The 20,885-nt window shown below is 41.8% G+C and overlaps 1 protein-coding gene and 1 long non-coding RNA gene across 3 annotated transcripts in view; one reads left to right on the plus strand and one right to left on the minus strand.

Annotated features, from left to right (window-relative positions):
* The window catches only part of LOC115382161 (uncharacterized), a 23,941-nt gene extending 17,186 nt beyond the window's left edge, over positions 1–6,755 (plus strand). Inside the window, exon 3 of the long non-coding RNA XR_003930502.1 lies at positions 6,679–6,755. This is a non-coding gene — a long non-coding RNA (uncharacterized LOC115382161). The remainder of the gene's footprint in view (positions 1–6,678) is intronic.
* Positions 2,392–20,885, minus strand: part of LOC115382157 (importin-13-like) — a 26,297-nt gene continuing 7,803 nt past the window's right edge. For both annotated transcript variants that reach the window (XM_030083833.1, XM_030083834.1), the window contains exons 5-23: positions 20,282–20,535; positions 17,339–17,479; positions 16,145–16,286; positions 15,648–15,814; positions 15,227–15,347; positions 14,514–14,661; positions 14,205–14,386; positions 13,959–13,985; positions 13,615–13,749; positions 11,723–11,875; positions 11,204–11,284; positions 10,966–11,103; positions 10,156–10,252; positions 8,038–8,090; positions 6,407–6,473; positions 6,197–6,255; positions 6,000–6,089; positions 5,715–5,896; positions 2,392–5,074 (exon numbers count right to left, since the gene is read on the minus strand). In XM_030083833.1, the coding sequence (XP_029939693.1) occupies positions 4,978–5,074; positions 5,715–5,896; positions 6,000–6,089; positions 6,197–6,255; positions 6,407–6,473; positions 8,038–8,090; positions 10,156–10,252; positions 10,966–11,103; positions 11,204–11,284; positions 11,723–11,875; positions 13,615–13,749; positions 13,959–13,985; positions 14,205–14,386; positions 14,514–14,661; positions 15,227–15,347; positions 15,648–15,814; positions 16,145–16,286; positions 17,339–17,479; positions 20,282–20,535 (2,334 nt within the window). In that variant the 3' untranslated portion in view covers positions 2,392–4,977. The remainder of the gene's footprint in view (positions 5,075–5,714; positions 5,897–5,999; positions 6,090–6,196; positions 6,256–6,406; positions 6,474–8,037; positions 8,091–10,155; positions 10,253–10,965; positions 11,104–11,203; positions 11,285–11,722; positions 11,876–13,614; positions 13,750–13,958; positions 13,986–14,204; positions 14,387–14,513; positions 14,662–15,226; positions 15,348–15,647; positions 15,815–16,144; positions 16,287–17,338; positions 17,480–20,281; positions 20,536–20,885) is intronic.

The raw sequence follows: 20,885 nt of genomic DNA on the forward strand, positions 1-20,885 counted from the left end.
TCGGCGGTGAAACCCAGCAGGTTTTAGGTCTCTCTCAGTTGAACAGGCCACTGCAGGTGAACCATGTGAACCGTCTGTGTGTGTGTGTGTGTGTGTGTGTGTGTGTGTGTGTGTGTGTGTGTGTGTGTGTGTGTGTGTGTGTGTGTGTGTGAGTGAGTGTGTGTAAGTGCACAACAAACTTTGTATGAGGCATCAAAGAGCTACTATTTCAGATTTTAGTCAAAAGGTCACACGATGTGCTTTGAGGTCAGGGGTCATTGGATGAAACTTGTACCACTCGTATTTTTGTTTTCATTTGTTAAACACACAACCACGTCAGTATTTTATGTAATAAAAAGTTGGTACAGACATGTTTGTGAGTTGCATCTTCCAAATGCTCTTTGTCTACATTCAAGCAATTTTTTACTGGACCTTTCTAACTTTCTTTTTTTTGCAACATTTCAGAAGCAGGGCAGTTTTTTTAAACAAAAGTTGAATTCTTCTCACTACAAGACAATTCAATCGTGAATGAGTACTTCAATGGAAATAACAGATTTCATGCCTCAGAACTGAGCGAATGTTTTCTCCCTCTCAAAAAACATAATTGAGAAGCACCAAGCAATACCATCAATTAAATGTTTAAATGAGCCACATGCCTCCATTGCACATGCAGCCATGTATTTTATTGGTTTCATAAGTCTTGGGGAGTCTTGGGAAATATATTTGTCTTTAATGCTAAGTTTTCAGTTTGAACTTCTCTTCTGCCTGGTTGACAAACGCTGTGTCCATCTGCAAGCATGCCGACCTTCGTCAATATGACTTTCTTAAAATCAATCTTTCTGCATTAATGTTCCCCCCTGTTTGTTTTCTGCTTCGCTTCAGTTTTGCAGCTACCTGTGAGCACACTGTGTGCTGCCAGTGGTGGTGTTAATGTCACATGATGCATGACATTATTATTTAGCTGATTGAAATCACAGGATGGCCGTGACGCTAAGGATTAACTTGCACGTGCATTTGATGTGTCTAATGTGATGATAATATGACTCAGTCTGGTAGTCATCTGTTGGATTTTGAGTTTACTTTGTTCAGTTTATTTAAAAAAAAAACAATTTAATTGTTTTTGTTTTCTATTATTCTATTTGGTCACTCAGATGTAAATTTTGCATGATCTGAAAAAAGTATTAATACTCCATCCATATTCACAGGAACATTACCCACAATTTAATTTGACTGATACCTTTATTTTCAATTAGCTTTATATTATCTGAAATATTTCAAGCCTTTCATTTTTTCATTCTTTAGAAATTTTCCAAAGTCATGAAAATAAGTGTCAAAAAGTATTATAGACATTGTTCATCGTTTTGTTTTTTTAACTGTGTTAATTCCATAATCATCACAAGTTTATAAAAATGCTTCTAAAGTCTTCGTACTGATAGTGCAAACACCTCAGATTCACTTGTATATGAGCACAAACCTTTCTCTGCTCATCGTCTTGCTCACTTCTGTAGATCCTTGGAGTCCAGAGGCTGGTTGGACTTTTGGAATTGGCTGTTCTGGCACTGGTAACTCAACTTTTTTACTTAACCTGTTTACATTCTCTGAATGTAAATTAGACCGACTGAGTGTACTGGTCATGAATGGTTGAAAATAAACCAAATATTCATCAAGTCTGGAGAGTGTAAATGTTGCTCTGTTGAAACAAAATAGTTTGACATCTGTGGTCCTCAAACATTTTCAGTTGCAGCCATCCCATCCAGACCCAATTCAAACTCAGCTTTTACAAGACATTTTCAGCTTAAGTCTATTGTTTTATTTCAGTTTGTATTATTTTGTATCATATTTTGGACAGAAAGTTGCTGTTTTATTGTACTTAACTAAATTTCTCATGCAATCTGGTTGCAGATGCTGATGTTGTGCATTGTGTTATATAAAGTTTTCTGCTGAATGTTGCAGGCACTTTAACGCAAGTGCTTAAAAGAAGAGAATAAAATCATCCCCACACAGAAACGTTGCAATCTTAGATATATTTAATAAATTACAACCAAGGTAAAAAAAAACAAACAAAAAAAAAATTGTACATTTCAACCTCCCTCCCCCTCCTCCAACTCTTTCATTTAACTGTGACAATGTTCATTTCACACCTTGGGGAAAAAAAGACCACAATAAAGACCAGGGATCAGTGTCTGAACATCAAGTTATTCACAGTTCACCACAGAGTCCAAAGCAGAACGGCTCCCTCCAGAGCGGGTTCCCACCTCGGCTCTCACTTTAAAATCACATCTTTCTGCAGTCTATCGCACACGGAAAGTGTTTTGCCCCCTGAACCCCGAACCACGAAACACATACATGCTACATGTCTGCAGGCACCTTGGATAAGACAGAAGGATTAGACTGAGATAAAGTTTTTTCTTCTTTTTATCAGAAACCACAAAGTACATTTCATTGCTGAGTGTTATTAGATGTCAGCTGGTGCTGCTGTTTCACTAGACAGTGTACTTTACAGCCGTCGCATCACTTCACCATGAGTGCCTGAGGCATGATGGGTAAGCACAGAATGTCGGTGTCCAAAAAAAGAAAAATAAATAAAAACTTTCTCAGAGGTTTTTACATTTTGGTACCAAACTCTAATCCTTCTCAGTCCTCTCCAAAGCAGTGACCCAGATGAGGTGAAAGGACTCTGGGTGGCTTGTTTGCAAGCGTTTTGTTAAGAGCAGTAACTGGTGTCAATGACAGATAAATGATGGATGAGTCTCATCAATGATCGTCCAAATGATAAGGAGGCATAGCAGATTGATGGATATGGTTGCTGGAGAGCAGCAAGAGGTGACAGAGTGAAGAAATGAACGGGTCCTTTGAAAGACAGAAGTAAATTATACATGTGTACTGTAGGTCCAATATAAGTGCACTGAACAAGTGGAAAAAGATACATCTGTGCTCTAACACGACTCCTCATACATACACACAGTTAGGAACACACTCAAATACACAGAAGTGTTCAGCAATAACTGTTAATATGCACAATTCGATTAATATTTCTGCATGATTACAGTGACTAAGCCGTCCACCATCATGATTATAAATTCCTCCAATCGCTCAATTCCCATCTCAGTTTCCATCTTGTGCCTTTATCTTGCTGCTAGCTACTAAGATCCGCGCTCCCTCCAGCCCTCACTCCTGACAGTCCTGCTTTTCAAAAAGGGACCACTGCATGAAAACCTCTTTCCGCGAGCTGAGGAGACAGCAGTGTGACTGGATGGGATTGTATGTACATGAGGTACAGCTGTACAAATCAAGAACTCAGCCGTTTCTAGTTTAATGTCTCCACTCATACCCCCCAAAGGCATTCATTTAAACACAAAATATCCAAACAATTAGTCATAATTTGGCAAATGCAGAAATCACAGGGGTATGAGGAGATTAAAAAAACTACTGTATTATTGGCCCAGTTTACATGGGTGTTCTTTTTTTTTTAATCCGACTGAAAACAATCGTATTAAAAGTATCTGGATACACGGACGCCAGGTGAAGCGGATTATTCAGTATCTGTGACATGAGCTAAAGGTCCCTCCCACTTTCCAGGTTCTGATATGCAGGCAGCAGTCTTAAGTGCCAAGCAGTGTGTTTTAATCTGCTCAAACCGTGTTCAAACATCTCCATCATACGCCCAATAGTGAGCGCTGTGCCGGCCGGACCCAATCAGGCCCGCCGGCCTCCGTTCCAGCTCTTTGAACAACTCGCTGTTGAGTGATTTGCCTCTCAAGTGTTTGGTCTTTCAGGGTTTTTAATTCAAAGTTGTTGTTTTTTTCCCCCAACCATCATCCAATTGTTCTGCTTGTGTTTGACTTTCCCAATTCCTGCTTTCTGTTTACTGCGTACATCATGGCGTTACTTCGAATGAGGGAACTCATGCACCGAACGAAGAATCCGCCCCTTACAACCCCAATCTGCCGCCTGGTGCTGCTTATATGAGGCACAAGCGGATTATCGATCAGGGTAGACTACAATCCCCTTCAGTCTCAGGTGTTCATATGACACATTAACAATCTGTTTCACCTTGCAGTCCGATTATAAATAGGATTTTTTGGACCCATGTAAACATGGCCAGAGTCATTTATCCAAAATGATCACCTTCTTTCATTGGTCCTTTTCTCTTCCATTTAGCAGCAACAGGACTGACAACCACTATATATGTGTATACATATACATTTATATATTTATTCTGATTTATTTTTGAAAAAAATAGTGTCAAGTAGCTACGTACGATACCACTACCATTTCATATGGATGCTAATCACCAGGAAACTACAGAGTCAGATCTCTATCAAAAAGAATGAATGCCCACAAAATGTTTCATAAAAGCACTTCTCCACAAAAATCTTATTCAATAAAAATATTTATGATCATATCAATGCGAAAAATACATACAATAACATGTGAAAAATCGAAGAGCTGTCTATCCAGAGGCTAATGAGTATGTTGGAATAAAATCAAACAAATTGCTTACTAGAGAAAAAAACCTGTTAAAAGATTCAGTGAATTTAATGATATAGGCATGGATTCATATTTCAAATAGAGTTCTGACTCCATAGGAAACGACCTAGCTAGGAACCACAGGAAGATCTAGAAAGGCAGAACAAGACAGAGATAGAAGACCTGAGGCAGCATGCTGGGAGTGCTGCTCAAACCTCTTCCAATTACAAGACCTTTAAATAGGAGAAGAAGGGAGTGGGGACAGGGAAACAATCTTAAAACAGCAAAGTAAATCTATTGGAGTGGAGAAGCTGGGCATCTCTAAAGTCGCCAGGGACTTGATGTCTGTCCATTGATCCGTTGGCAGGTATGTGCTGGAATGGTTCCATGTCTTGTCCTGCTGCAGGGTGGGCTATCATTACAATCACTTCATGATATTTTCACTGGAGTCGGAGAGAACTTCGTAGTTTGTGGCAACCAGCTGTTTTGCACTGAGGACAGAGTCATGGTAAGGTAGAGGGTAGAGTTTCAGTATTCAGCAGCATACTCCGTACCGTGGAGACCTCTGCACAAGAGGGTGAACTCTTTCACTATGTCCTTTACCCTCCTCTTGTTCACCCGTTCTCTGCACAAAGACACAGTGGAAAGGGAGACAACGGAGACAAGAAAGAACAGTTATGGGGTCAGTGCTACATTGGCTGAGTGAAGACAAAAAAAACAACAACATCTGCAATGATTTGTAGGATCTCTTTTCAAAAACTACGGCAATCTTTTGTAAACCCACGAGCACACCTTATTACGATCACCACACGTGTGATGTTGCATAAAACACCGCTGTATAGCAACAGACCCAAATGGATGAATATATCGAAAAAATAACCAAGAAAAGGCTACAACTTATAAATTCTCAATGTGGTGGCACATGTGGAAGTCCTGTTTGGATGGACAGCTATCCATTGTGAAGCCACTGACATTGATCCCTCAAAAATGCAGCTTAACCGGTCTTTCAGAGACATGATCTAAGAGCTCATTATCACTCAGGATTATGCTTTGATACACAGAACTAAAAAAACAAAAAAAGTTTTTCAGTGATTTATTCAAGAGGCTGGTTATTATAGAAAGTGCTTAAGGAATAAATTTTGATTGACAGCAGTAACCGAGATGCACGATTGTTCTAAGTTGTCACAAAAACAAAACATGATACTTCTAATGCAGCAAAATGTTTGCGACACGCCTAAAAGATCCTTGAGAGACTGAGGAGTTACCTGAGTATCTGCTGAGAGAAGTTGTCCTTCTGCTCGGCTGTGACTCGTGTTGATGGGAAACCAGGGGGCTGCAGTGCTTCTTTCAGCCACACAGCGAGCAGAGAGAAGCAGTGTTTGTTCAGACAAAACAGAACCTCCGCAAACTGGTCCATCAGACTGCGAGATGCCCCACCGCCAATACCCTGAGGAGAGCAGAGGAGGCATTTCACAAGAGTAATTTATTAACAAAAGGGACAAGGGAGCAACACAAAGCAGATACATGGACTTAAATGTGTTGCTTCTCACCTCCAACACAGCTTGAACCAACAGCTTGCCGTCCTCCTGCACTACCCTGGCCAACGGAGGCACGTCGGAGCAGCGGGGCAACAGTTCAGTCTGAGACAAAAAAACAAACAAAAAAAAACATCCAGCAAATTTAAAGACAAATGATCATTTAATAAATATGTGTAAAAAGAGCAAATTAGTGTGAGCATGGAGCTTACAAAGAACAGACACGTTGACTTGACTGTCGGTGCCTCGGGAAATTTGAGTGACAGAACTCCTACAAGTGAGAGAGCGAGACAGAAACTACTGAAGGTTGATGTCAAACAGCAGCTCCAGCACAGGGCTGTCAAGTAAGAAAATGAGAAAGTTCCCGGCAGCACAAAGGCATGTAGGTGGTGAGCGTTTGTGTAAATTATGTGCAAACTTACCACAGTGGAACACCGCTTTCACATCAAGACTCTCAGACAAGAACAAATCGGGCTTCCGTTTGAGGGCCTAAGAGGCAGATAAAGGCATTAAACAGAGTATGTTTCTGTCAGCCCGACCCGACCGGCAATGCATCACCACATTCCACTGCATAAGCTCCTTCAAAATACAGCTATAAACAATACCCGCTAAGCCTGGTAGTCGGATCTGACAGCAACGCAGGACTGGGACCAGATCTGCCTACCAGGCTTTAGTGCTCTCTCCGTCTGTTTAGAAAAAACTACATCCAAACTCATACAGAGATCCTCCAATGCAGAACTCAGCAGGTATAACAAACAAATTGCAAAAAATCAAACTTTGAAATCATTTGAAACTTAAGTCAAACTAAAGGCAATGGTGGTTTTGGCTTTGGTTCATGAAATCAATTATATTCGACACATTACTTTTCCTTGTTTTTGGTTGACCGGATTGAATATGCAACAGAAGTGTGTAACTAATTAACATGTGCAGATAAAGAGAAAGACAACTCATCTCATAATAATGAACTCATTCAGGATGGAGGAGAGGAGAGAGGGAGAGAGGGACAGGGAGGAAGAGAGATGAAGGTCAGATCTATCCAAAGATAGAAAAAACAAAGGAAGGAGAATGAAGACGAAAGACAAAAATATAAAACAGAAGAGCCATCAGCCAATTTGTCTGAACTGATTAATATTAGTGGAATATTAATTCATTTGGGCTTTGATTGGCTCTGGGCTGGAATGACTTCAGAGGAGGATCAGGCTCAGAGACTAACCAGTCACCTGGGACCACAGCACCGATACTCGTGCTGTTGCATCATCTTCCCGAAAGCACCGCATCAAGTGAAATATTCATTGAGGGCTGTGAGTGTGTTGATGTTTTCAGAGGAGCAAATGTGCCCCGATGTTGACTTTACAGGAAAAAAGGAAAAGATTTAAGTACTCCGATTTAAGTGCTTCAGATAGTGGATTTTAATGCTAAATATGTCCACTTCACACAAGTGCTCATTTTCTCTTTTCCCGGCAGCCTGTGCAGCCGTGTAATACATTTAAATGGCAATTAATTGAAAGATTACACGGCTTTCTGTGAGTCAGGAGTGTTATCCTCACATTGAAGGTTATGAAATCTACCTAGTCATCGTTCCACAGGAAGACTGTCTGACGAGAGCGCCGTGACCGTGAGAACGGACCACCTGACAGTTTTGAGACCATTACAAAGCTCTGCGGGTTTGGGTTGCTCTCGTAAGTTCAGAAAACATTATAAGCATGCTTGCTAAACATACAAGTTTTCTTGAGTCATCTGTGCTCGGCATAGCTCGGTGAACCACTCAGACTTTGCTTCAGAAGCTAACATGAGATCCCTAAATGCGCTGATGATTGTTTACGTGATGAGATGACTGTTAGGACCAAAAGCGTTTGAGAAAAGACAAATGTCTCTTTTTCAAACGTTCCTCCTCATGTGTGTCATTCCACTGCCTTGCCTATGTGATGGGACACCTGAGGGCCCAGTAACAAAGAACAGGAGGAATAGAGGAAGAGAAGAAGACAGAGAAACAGTGAGTAAGTAGAAAGAGAGAGAAACCCAAAGTGAATGAAATAAGAAACCAAAAACACACCTGAGCTTGGAGTTGCATAAATGAATCAACAATATCAGGATGATCCCTGGGTCCTAAAATATAATAAAGATGAAACTTAAGAAATCATAAGAGAATAAGAATAATATACAAACAGCAACTTAATAGATTCAACAGTCATGTGGAAATAAAAGAGAACTAAAAATATTTCATTGAAATAATTCACATGTGAGTAAGGAACGAAGGGGAAAAGGGGGGCATATGAAGCTTTGGCAGAGTCTTGGAGGAAGAGACCAACCAAAAACACAAAACAGGCATAAGACAAAGACATGGGTCTGTTTGGAGAGAAGAAACAGAAAGAAGTAACGAGAGAAAAAGAACAAACCTAAAACAAACAAAAGTGGGTTTGGAGTGGGAACCCAGGAGGCACCTCTGTTACTGTTACAGTTTGGAGAAAAAGAGGCACCAAACCTGAATGAACCCTCTCTTACCTCCGTCCCACGAGGCACTGCCGGCAATATTGCCATCGGCTAACATGCAGACATTTCCCCGCAGGTTTAAAAGGCGTGCCTCAGAGGAGGAGGTTACTGCAAAGGGTCCATTCAGCACTGGTCAATGAAATCCCCTTTGCTTCAAAGGTGAACTCATAGCATCAGTGAGAATCACACTCTTCATAACAGGCTCTGGTGTCGTTTCCTCCCTTATGCTGGACACAGACTACAAGACTTGCTAGAGCATGACGATACAGGCTGCAAGTGATACACAAATAAAACACGCGCGTCCTGTGAAAGCCTCTGAGCTGAAGAAACCCCACAGAAATTCCTGTCTTTCTGGTTTTTACTGTGGTGGCTTAAGATTGGTGTTGGAGGAACTCCAACAGCAAACTCGTAATGAGACAGAACAAACGTCTGTAGTGAGCGCCCAGCTTTGGCTGTTCCCAGACTCCAAACAAGTTTCCTGCTCAAGCCCCCACCCCCCCACCCCCCACCCCCGGCCCTCATGCACAGAGAGTAAGGAGCTTGTATAAAAGGGCTGCGATGGAGAGCCCGGCTCTGTATTGAGCTGGCCCTCTCTGCTTTCTTAAACGTGAGCCGACTCAATACGCTAGTGGCCTGTACAGACTGTGACTGTATCCTTTACTGACACTGTCTACTGAAGAGCACCTGCTCAGAAAAAAAAAGAGTTAAGAAGCAGGAGGACAGGCAGCCATTACTTAATCAGTTGAAGCGGGAAAAGAAGAAAGGGAACAAGGGACAACACAAAGGGATGGAAAGCGTCAGACAGACCTGGTACAAAAATTCAGGACCACGTTCAGTGAATGACGATGCGTGATCTCATTAATGATTAGTATGGCCTCAGGGTTGCACACATAAAACACTTTGAAGACTACTTGCATTTTGTAAAATAGTCAAAGGGCCCTGAACACTGCAAACTCATACATTGCTTTTTTAAAGAACGCAAAAAACCCTAAGAATTAAATTAAGAATTTGAATACGCAAAGACTAGAGTGAGGAGAGAGAACAAGGGAACACAGTGATTTCATAGGCTTCAATCAAATCATGATGACAGAGTTAGTAGGGGGAAAAAAGTTTTTGTTCACAAAAGTCATTATTTTAAGACTTTGCCTCCTCACTAACCAGACAGAACACTTCATAGATCCAAATCTGTCAATGAATGATGAAAGTCGACAGTAAAAGATCAGCTGTGAGAACTGGGACTTCTGAGCGTGGGAGGCTCTGGGTGAAGTGTTCGGAGCGGAGTGTTATGCATCAATAATCATGGAAATCTTTTGGTTATGGTAAAATCTGGCAGCAGTTGCGTGGTGTACCTGCATGCCGTACAATAGGAGGGCGATCCATGAACAGATGAACTGTTCTGTTCCTCTAATCACGTCACAGCAAATTGGAACGTACACTCAGGGCGATAAGCGAGTCAATATATTATCAACGCGATGTAGCTTTGTCATAAATTTGAAACAGTTTCCTCTGCAGTACCAGGGTGTGATTTTTTTTACTTGTAAGTGTGTGTGTTTTTATGCGTGTGTGTGTGCATGCACGTGCGCACGCCAGAGAGATAGAAAATGATCAGAATCTTTCCACTGCTTATTTAAAGAGAAACATTCGACAGCATTGACACTCCCGCCTCTGCTGGACCCCCTACCTTGCTGGAAGATGGACAGAGTTACCGAGGTAACCAGCTCAAACAGAGCCTTGATGGGTGGGAAGTGGTCCGTCTCACTGGCAAAGATATGCACCATCTGAAACAGCAGGTCTTCCAATCAGACGCGTCTATTTTCACTTGTCACCAACACAAATAAGGGGGGGGGGGGGATGACAGCACACAGACACAACCCTTACATGCACCATACTAACCGAAAGATAGTTCAATAGCTTTCTGAAGTTCATCATTTGAGCAATTATGCACAACATTTTTTTGTTCAATTAGATTATTATATTTTTATTATAATAAAACTATATCTTTGCATAATTTTTGAAGTTTTTTTTCTCTCTGTTGTAATTTTTACTTTGTGTTTCAGAGCTTTTGAGTTCTTTCTTTTCGTATGTTTCCTTCATAAAAGAACCAAAGACTATTTAAGAAATGACATTTAAAACACACTGCAGTGCAGAAACATGTAACCGGTTAATGTAGAAAAACAACATGGTTCCCTGGATTATCACTGTCAGTTTGGGCTAAGAAACAATAAAGGATCACAATAAATTATTACAGAAATATCACTAAATTGCTATTTATTTTATGATAATACTTAACTTTGTTGAGTTAGTTAAAATATTTTTTTATCCAACAGTCTCACAAACATGCTGTGTGCACATTACCATAACAGTCACTGCTCTGACGCTCAATATTTTCGTAGGTTTTTGTAACAAAGCTCTAAATTCTTTTTGCACTGAAGAGTAGGACTGAAAATAAGTAAAAGGCATCTGTGCCTAAGCTGAGGCGTTGAGTGTGTACCTGTCGTGTGAGGTCAAGGGCTGAGGCCTGGGGAATCGTACTGTACATCTGCCCAAGCATCTCACTTAGCTGGGACACCATGGGAGCAAAGTCATGGAGAAGAGTCTTCACTGACTTTTCAAATATGGCACACACCGCCTGAGGGACGTCATATAGAAATGTCATCTCTGATTATATGAACCAATTGCAACAAAGTTGCGGTCGGAGAGTGTGTGGCCGCAAACACACCACTACTCACCTCTACCACCTGGGAATCGTTGAGCCACTTGCTGAGTACCGTCTGGATGAGAGCAAAAACTTGTTGCAGAACCACCACCACCTACAACATAACAGACAGCATTAAACTCGACAAAAATAACCAAAATACGCCAGAGACAAGAAGAAGGAGTGCCCTAACATTCAAGCATGACTGCATGCCTATCAGCAAAATCACCAATGATTACGGTTGAGCAACAGGGCAAAACTTTCCTGCTGGCCATTGCAGCGCATCCAATGAGGGAAGTTGATACATTCAGAGGGGGAGGCAGAGAGGATGATGGTTAGTCAAGCTAATATGGCTGCAGAGACCAACCGCTCCACTGCTTTTCAAGTATATTAATCTGCAGTGTACTGTGTTACAAAGCCCTGGAGTTGTGCATTCTCCATGTTTATATCCAGCCAGCGTCGAGCACCGGAAGCGCGTGCCTTTAGAGAACAGCCAAATGAACAATTCGACTGAGTCAAAGCAGTAGGACTGAGAAAAATGCTGGCGACTGACCGGGTTTGGGCCAGGTGTGGGCGGGACTGTTTTGACGGGTGGTGCTGAGCCATCCGCCGACTCGTCATCCTGCTTGCTGATGTCAAGCGTGGTGAATAGGTTGGACAACAGTCCCAAGATGTGGATGATTGCTAACTTGTTGGAGGGATTAGGCTGAAAGAAAAAGAAGAGAAATGGATTTTTAATAATGGAAATGTTTTTGTTTACAAACTGAACACCATACTCCATTCTGGGTCATTACAGGCCCAAGTGTCCGATTTGAAAAATAAAGAAATATTTAATAAGACAAACAACACCTAAAGCTCAAAATACTGATTATAGTTTCAATGTAGGACAGGATAAAACATTTGGAAAACAAATGAAAGATACTAACAATTAGGCAGAACAAAATAATTCACCTATTCAATAACTCTTCAATTAAACATGGTATTAAAAAATTACACACGTTTTCAGTTTATTGGACTCTTCGAAGCAAGCAGGAGGTTTCTTACCATCAGCTAACAATACAAAGAGTAAAGAATAACTTCAACAATTTCAAAAGACTTCACACATCAGTTGTGCAAGAAAAGTATTTCTTGTCTCATCAGAAACTAAAAATAAGCCAATGGCTCTGATGATGAAAGAAGGAAAAGACTCTCTCACTGAGGACTGCATGTTCCCTAGGTACAAACATTAATTAGGGTTTCACTGGCAGCATTAAGATGATGATCTGCATCCATGGTGTTGTATCACCTAGCAAGAATTACAAAGAGGACAATTATGGAGCTGCTGCATCCGTTAAAAAAAAACTGCATCTTCAACCATGTCTATAATCTAATAACACAATACATGTGCATTCCCTGCGAATCAACCATAACATAAAGATTCTATAATTTTATTTTAATCAGTCAGTCCAGGAAAATGACCAGAACATCTCGACGACTTCTGAGTAAACTGTACAGGCACTCATCGGTGAGGAAAGCTCCCCTCATCATTGTTGAACGTATCGATGTTGGTGTGCTTTTAAGGTGTGATGAAGCCATGTTGAAGACAAATCTCTGTTTTTACAGGACAACAGAAAGTAAGAGTTTCTGCTCCAAATTTTTAAACCAGCCCCAGCAGACAGTGGGTATTCGCCCCTTGTGTAACGTAACCCCAAGGTCTCCCCACTAGGTGCCAGTGTTTGTCCTGCTGCACAAGCAGCACCCGATTTCTTAGTCTGATGTAATGCCTGTTTTAAAAAGCTTGTCAGAAAACAGTAAGTGAATGAGAAGTACGGTGTGGATAACACAGTATTTGACTTTGTGTGTCTTATCTGGAGGATAGGGAACCGAGACACAATCCAACGCAGAGAAATGAAAAGCTTTATCAAACCTGACATTTAAAAATCAACCCATCCAGAACTTCCTCACTGATATTTTAACAAGAGATTGAGAGACATTTATCTCCCTCCTGCAAACAGTAAATATCACACTATTTTTAGATGGGATCAGTTCCATATTTGTCCAATCCAGCATGAGAGTCTCAAAACCAGCCTCCTGTAGACGTGACATTCAAACCACAATGATGAATTTTCTTCTGGACGACTGTGTGCTCGCACTGTAAAAGCCTGACCTACTGTACGGCCGTCGGTTCAGGCACTTTCATTCCCTGGACTCTGCATCTATCGTTCTGTCATATGTGCTCTCACATGAGTGAGAGAAAGTGTGTCTTTGCAACTACCATGTGAGTCACTAGCCCATGGTGCAGGGTCAAATCCAATCTGGTCCTGCAGAGAAATGTTCCACTGCAGTGACACCACACAGACACAAGGCCTGTTTCTATTGGCCTGAGTCCAGCCGAGGCTGCTCTGTGTGTTTGTGTGCGTGTGTGTGTGTGTGTGTGTGTGTGTGTGTGTGTGTGTGTGTGTGTACCGTCTCATCTGCTAGCTTCTCCAGTTGCTGAATATAGGGAGTGATCAGGGAGTGAAGGTTCCTTAAGATGTCTTCCACAGGGAGAGCAGAGAGCAGGAAGCCAAGAGCCTGCATCAGCCACATACACTGACTTGTCTGCGGGAGGAGACAACCACAGGTCCGGTTTAAGTTTCAGTCGGCATTAAGCAGTATTTTCAGTTACAGTAAATGTATTTCTCACAAAACGTTAAGCCCAGACAACAGGCTACAAACATGTTATATAATTTCCGTCTCAGTAGTTCTTATCGAATGTCACATTAGCACAGAGATGAAAACTGAGTGAGTGTAAATCAGCACACACTGACCTTGTGGATCTGTTTTATAAGCACCTCCTGGAGAAGAAAAAAATGAAAGCATAAGTGAAGCCCTTATTTTTTTGAAAGCACAACCAAACATTCTCAAAATAGCAATAAAACGATATTCTAAAATAGAACAATAGAAGTTACATCAAAAGCAAATATTTCTGGAATACAAAGGCATGAGAAAGTGTGCAAACTGTGTGATAAAAAAAAAAAAAAGAAACAAGAAGCCGCGTTTGAACGTATGAGCACCTGAGACACGGCTACAATGTTGGTTGCGAACGGTGGCAGGTCATATTTGCATTCTCTACAAATTTTTTTGAGCGTGGAGACAGAGGAGACAGAAAGGTCTGGATTTCCTAAAGCCTGTAGAACCAAGGGCAGCACGCTGCTGAGCATCACTGGGTGGTCTGCCAGCCATTCAGCCAGGGCGCCTGGGGAAAGAGCCACAGTTCAGATAGTGCAGAAGAAACTATTCATGTCGAACACCCCCCCCCCCCCCCCTCTTCACAACATTTTATACACTCGGCTGTTCCTGATATCGCAGCATATTTTTCTCACCTATCGTGAACATCACAGTGTCTGCTAACTGGACGTTATTGATGTTTATTCTGGGGATGAGTCCGATCAGTCCCGGGATGACGTCTGAGTAATTCACATCTATCGTCTCTGCTATGGACTGGAAACCGTACAGCAGAGCTTCTGTGTGCTGGAGGAAGAGAGTAAAGTCAAGGAATTAGTGAGCTGAAGGGACACTGTCTCGTTTCCAAATGGTAAATGGACTACACTTGTAGTCTTTTTACCCTGCTTGACAGAGCCCAAAGCGCTTCACACTGCAATATCACATCAACCCTTTCACACCATACTTGGTGGTGGTAAGCTACAACTGTAGCCACAGCTGCCCTGGGGCAGACTGACGGAAGCGAGGCTGCCAATCTGCGCCATCGGCCCCTCCGACCACCACCAACCATGCACTCTCACAACTTTCATACTAGGCAAGGTGGGTGAAGTGTCTTGCCCAAGGACCAACTGAGCTACTGTCGCCCCAGAAGACATATGTTTTTCCAGAAGGAAAAACATATGAATTGAGGAAGATTTATCTTCATTTTGATTTAAAGAACTTTCACAGTCAATATGTTCACAAGTGATGGTCTTAAAAGAAATTATTTTTTAAATCGAGCTTTGCCAATTTTCAGATTAGACTTTTGTGCAACATGGAAAAAGTGTGTGTGTGTGTGTGTGTGTGTGTGTGTGTGTGTGTGTGTGAGACCCACCTGCCATGATGTGGGCTGATCTGCATTAGTCAACAGCCTCCCTAGTTTATCATACAGGTTACTCAGCAGCTCTGATCCCAGCATTTCGTACACATACATGAGTGTGTCTGAAATATCCACCCTAAAGGACAAATGTGCACAGACAATTTAGGGCCAAGCAATCTCAAAAAAAAAAAAAAATCCTGTTTTTATCTGTGTTGCCATTCAGGCTTTGCTTGCTCAGGCATCACTTCAGTAGGAGTCTATTAGAGAAAAACACCCTCATTTGCTGACCAATCATCCTGTCAGCAAGTGTTGTCAGAAACACTCAGACCATCACTGAAACACTTTCACATAACAACCAGCAGCAGAAAAAGGCATGGGCATATTGAAACAGAGGCACACACCTAAATAAATAAATAAAAAAAAGGAATCTAAGCACCTGTAGATCCTGAATTGCTCTTTCTCATCTGAGGACCAGGACGCATACTCCTGGTCTGAGGGGAACTGGGCTTTGTGAAGTAGAACGTCTACCAGCTGGAAATAAACTGGCCGGTAGACCTGTAGATACACCGACTGCTTATCCGACTCAAACGACATGATTTCATCCTAAGACGGGAAAAATGACACAGTAAAAGAAATATTAGTTAAAACATCCGATAGATTTGCTTCTTAGAACCATATGATGATCCAAACTTAAAATCAACACGAATAGCTCAGAAAATTTACTGAATAAATTTGCCTGTAAAACACAGAAAATCAAAGAACTAGCTAAACTAAGAAAATTAGCTGATTATAGATTTTGAGATGATTCATAATGAAAAAGCAAAATGAAAAAAAAACACAACCGACTCAGTAAGTAAAATGGAATCATTGAAGTCTCTGAGTCACCTGACAATAATCAGTGACCACTAAAGATTCGATTTGCGTATTTCTTACTTGTAGTGTGTACCAGAAGGTCAGTGTGAGGGAGCTGGTGGTCTCGTTGACCGGGTAGTGGCCGGGGATGCCCGTACAAAACATGATCATGTTGACTAAAGCCAAGAAGCTCTGCCAGTGATCCACCTGCTCCAACAGAGTCCTGGAGAGCGCGAGAGAGAGACGGATACAAAGGGACAAAGGAGGGAAAGTGTGATATGGAAACCGTGCTGCTGGTAAACATGTATAGCAAAATGACAAAATTCTGCTCTTATAAAGGCTCCAACTGACGGTGCAGTTTTAGCAGCATTATAAGATTATTATAAGCAACATTATGAAACTTGGATCATATAAATTTGGTTATGATAGTTCTCTGACAGCAGGAATCTGATAATCATTAAAACATTATCTGGTGCATCAACCGTGCACACAACAGCTGTCGTCGGGAATTAAACAAGGGGAACCAAGAACTCAAAGATTTTTTAGTCACAAAGAAAGACGTCCATCACCACAGCTGCCACTTTTGTTTATGAGACAGATGAAAACAACCAGTACACATTAAGATATGAGCGACAAGCGAAGTGTAGGGACTTTTGAGTAAACTAGTAGATGTGTCGTGCAGGAAAACAGAAGTTGGCTTCAAACTTTAACTACTTACTGATGATCCTGAAGAAGAATTTGGAGAATTTTGCCAGACATTCATTGATACAAAACGATAAACTACTGATTTTTAAAGGATTAACTTTATTCCTCTGTCTGCAACTCAAAAGTGGAATCAATTTCAAAACAGAGTGATAAAAGTTGTGACATGGTATCTTTGTGTCTCATGAAATATTTGTCAAGTGAAAGGCATCGTGACACGATTACTGTAAAATGTAAAAGTTAGGTCAGAAAATAAAATTACGCCAACAGTTCTCTGATGGCTTTATCTGTGACATCAGTTTCTAAAAATGTTACTTTTGTTGTTCCTACCTAATATATTAAAAACTTTACCTTAATTCAAATATCTGAGTGCATACAATATAAGTGAATTAAAAACACTTAATGTTCGGTACTAGAGATGTACATATGAGTGCTTCATTTGCAGAACTTATGTGAGCAAAAAGAGGCAAACATACAGAGTAATTTTTCTCTGCAAAACCAGATTGAAAATTAAAATTCATTTATTCACTGCTGCGCTAATATCATTAGACAGATGCATACACAAAAGCGCACCTGGAGTGGTTCTCTCCCAGTGTAACAGCGATCCTGCAGATACCATGACAAGTCTCCATGTCTCCATTCTGAACAGCCTCCTGGAGCTGCTCTTGCAGAGCCAGCACTTGAGGAACCAGCTTCAGCAAAGTGTTCACATATCTGTAAAGTCACAAACACATGCACAGACAGACACTGAACTAACTGCAATAAACATTCAGGGATTCAGTTTCTTTCATAGAAATTAGTTAGAAAAAGTATAGTGCATAAGAACAGGGGTTACAAGGGCAAGGAAGCCTCCAGTGGTGGATATGAGACTGACTCACACTGTTCCCTGCTAGGCTGGTGTATTTATTGCTGCTTCCCAAGACAAGTGTTTACTTCAAATCAAATCTCAGTTCAAGTCAGTCTAACCTCTAATCCAGCACACCCACCCTAAAAATCCCACACATCTACCAGGGAAGCAGAAAATCTATTCAAAGCTCTTTCTCATAGCTCCACTGCTGTCAGTTGTTATTCTGTCTTCTTCCTGCTGTCTCAGCCATTTATAATTCTATCACTCTGGCTAAAACACATGCCTGAGCTGATCCACACACAAGCACACTCTGCTAAAGTGACAATATCAGACAACATCGCCCCCCGCCATCCTTAAAGACACCAAGAAAGACTGACATTTGTAGATGAAGGGCGTGCGTACAGGGAAGAGATTGTCTGTGTGTCTGAATTGCGAGAATGCTTTACAAGTAAACCATCCTATGGGTGACCCACGGGGGGTTTGTTGTATGTTGACTGTGCTACATCTTTCATGAAGAACATCAATAAAGAAGTCAGTGCAGGTCAATGAATATTTATCAATGTCATAGCAAGGTTGTATAAATTCACCCGCATTTAAAAAAAGAAGTGTATAGTTAAAAAAAAATAAATAAATCACCAGCATCTAATCTTGGAATGTCACGGTTTTGTGAGTTGATCATCTTTTGATCATCTTTATCTTTTCAGAAAACTTTTAACTCACAAATTGTAGAGGAACATATTGAAAGTCAAAACTTCAGAAAGCATTTTTGAGTGACTAAAGTCCAATCCCAATTCTCAACATCGACAATGTCCTTTAGAGAAACATAAAGGCAAAGAAATGGATGCTGAAAAAAGAAAATGACACTAAAAGGCACCTTTTGCCCAGCAGGTTAAATGCATCTCCCACTGCAGTACTGGGAAACATTTGTTATTCTTAAACCCCTCGGGCCCATTTATGAGCTGAGGCATCTGTTCTATGGTTCTGAGTTAGGAAGTCAAGTCCCATACTCAGCACAGCATGCTGATTCGGCTTTTTCTAGAGGGAGCTGAATCTGGCCTTCACATAATGAGCCTATACCTGTGTGTCTACTGGCCTACATCCTCAGTGTTTGGTCTGCCTAAGTAAGTCTGTGAGAGCAGCACCGGGAACTGCACTTAACTCAGTGAGTAACTCTGTGTGTGCTTGTGCATGGCATGCTGCACTCAGAAGATCATTCATTTTTAATAGGGTGCTTTGTGGATGCGGGTCATGCACTCTTAGCTCAGGAGAGAGGGGCTTGGCACGTGTGTGACACGATTAAAAGAGCAGAATGAATTTGTATGCATTCACCGGTTTCACTCCTATAGGAGATGACACTCATCGGCGAGATTCCTCCGAAACTGCAACAGCATCTCCTCTATTGCTCTCACCCTCCTGTTATACACTCTGCCTCCTTCCTGACTCCTCCTTTCTTCTCTCCTCTCACTCCACCTCCTCCCTCCCCCACATCCCTCTCCCCACCTCTGATCCCCTCTGCAATTACTGCAACACTCTGAGACAGGGGAAATGGGTTGCCTGGCAACAGGATGCAGCTGGACCAATAGCATCCCCCCAAATGAGTTGACTGTAATGTGTTTAAACAGAGAGAGAACAAGAGACGGAGGAGGGCTTAGTACTGACGGTGAGAGATGAGAAAAGGGGAAAGGAAGTGCACAAGAAAGCGGTAGACTGGGATGAAAAGCTCAACCAGAGATCAAAAAAATGACAAGGGAACCTACAGGATGGGGAAGCTGAGCCTGAAGTGGCTTTCAGTGGATGATGGAGAAAAAAAACAAAAACATATGGCTCAACCCATAAATCATCATATGCAATGAGACATTTAGGAGTTCTGGGAGTATGTGGTCAACACTTAACAGAAAACATGCACATGCCACATGACTATAGTATAGGTCACCAAAAATAAGTGATGGATTATTAAAGGATAGTCTCAGGTACTGAACTTGTTTATGAAATTGAAAGGAAAGAAGCACTTCTGTTGTGTTGAGACTGAGGAGTTTCTACCTGCTCCTCATCGACCATTATTCATATCTACCATCTGCTCCACATGTCAGTGTGTTGAAACTGACTTGTCAGCAGTAACACAGGTCCAACCAAACCCCCACCCAGTCAGTGTACCAGCACAGAGGTGTCAAGTCTTTTATTCTTGCACTTTCACACCTTCCTCCTTCGCTTTGCAGCCCCCCCTTGCTCGCTCTCTCTCTCTCTCTCTCTCTCTCTCGGGGAGGAGCAATGGGTGCTTGCCGTGTCTGAATCAACCAGGGCATGATGACATCTCTCCCCAGCACTGTAGCCATAGCAACGCCAGCCAACCGAAAAATGCTGCTCTCCTCCCCCTGGCTGTCAAGTTGCCCTGTATCAATCCCTCCCTCCCTCGCTCCCTCCCTCCTTCCTATCATCCCTCCCTGATGACCTTCCAGTGCCCACCCCGTTTCCTGGCTTTGGCTAATACATCTTTTCCCCCCACTCCGCTCTCTCTCCTAGATTCTACCCCGAGCACCATTTTTGCCACAAGGTAATTTCCCAGGTTAATAACAAGACCTTCTGTCAAGTAATAACCGTAGTATTTCTTTTTGCTAGTGCCCTTTTTTTGGAGTTGGCATGAGTACACACTGGAAAACATTTGCACATACCTTTGGGAGTCGGGTTGTGAGATGGCATTGACTATTGCCTCTACTGCTGTGTCAAAGAGCTCTGGGTCAGGCAGGGCACTGAAGCAGTCGTGCACCAGGCCTTCGCTCTCGCTGAGGGGCACATCCAGCAGCACCCATGATGACAAGCAACGCAGCACGCGAGCTTTCACTGCCCCGGGGCTGTCCGTCCTCCGTAGCAGTTGTTGTAGCAAGGGACATACTGACCCCCACTCACGGCCCAGAGCGCCCCGTACCTAGAAGGATGACGATAACAAGGGCTACCATGAGAAAATTGGTCGTGCATGCTGCATTTGAATACTCGATGGCTACATTTTTTTAATTATTGAAAATGTTTCTATATTCATACATAACACATTTTATTTAATTTAGATACATTTTTTACATCTTTTTTCTCGGAGCATTTTCACACAAACACCTAATTCTGCTATTTTAAACAGATGTTAAAAGTCTGCTTACACAAACTGTAGTGTGTAGTGGAATTGTAGAACAACATAGTCGATGTCAAGTTTTAAATTCTAGAATAGGATAAATATACTGCTGAGTAAGTTGAGAATGGTAATTACTAGTAAGTTACAAATAGAAG

The sequence above is a fragment of the Salarias fasciatus genome, chromosome 23, assembly GCF_902148845.1.
Source record: "Salarias fasciatus chromosome 23, fSalaFa1.1, whole genome shotgun sequence".
Classification (NCBI taxonomy): domain Eukaryota; kingdom Metazoa; phylum Chordata; class Actinopteri; order Blenniiformes; family Blenniidae; genus Salarias; species Salarias fasciatus.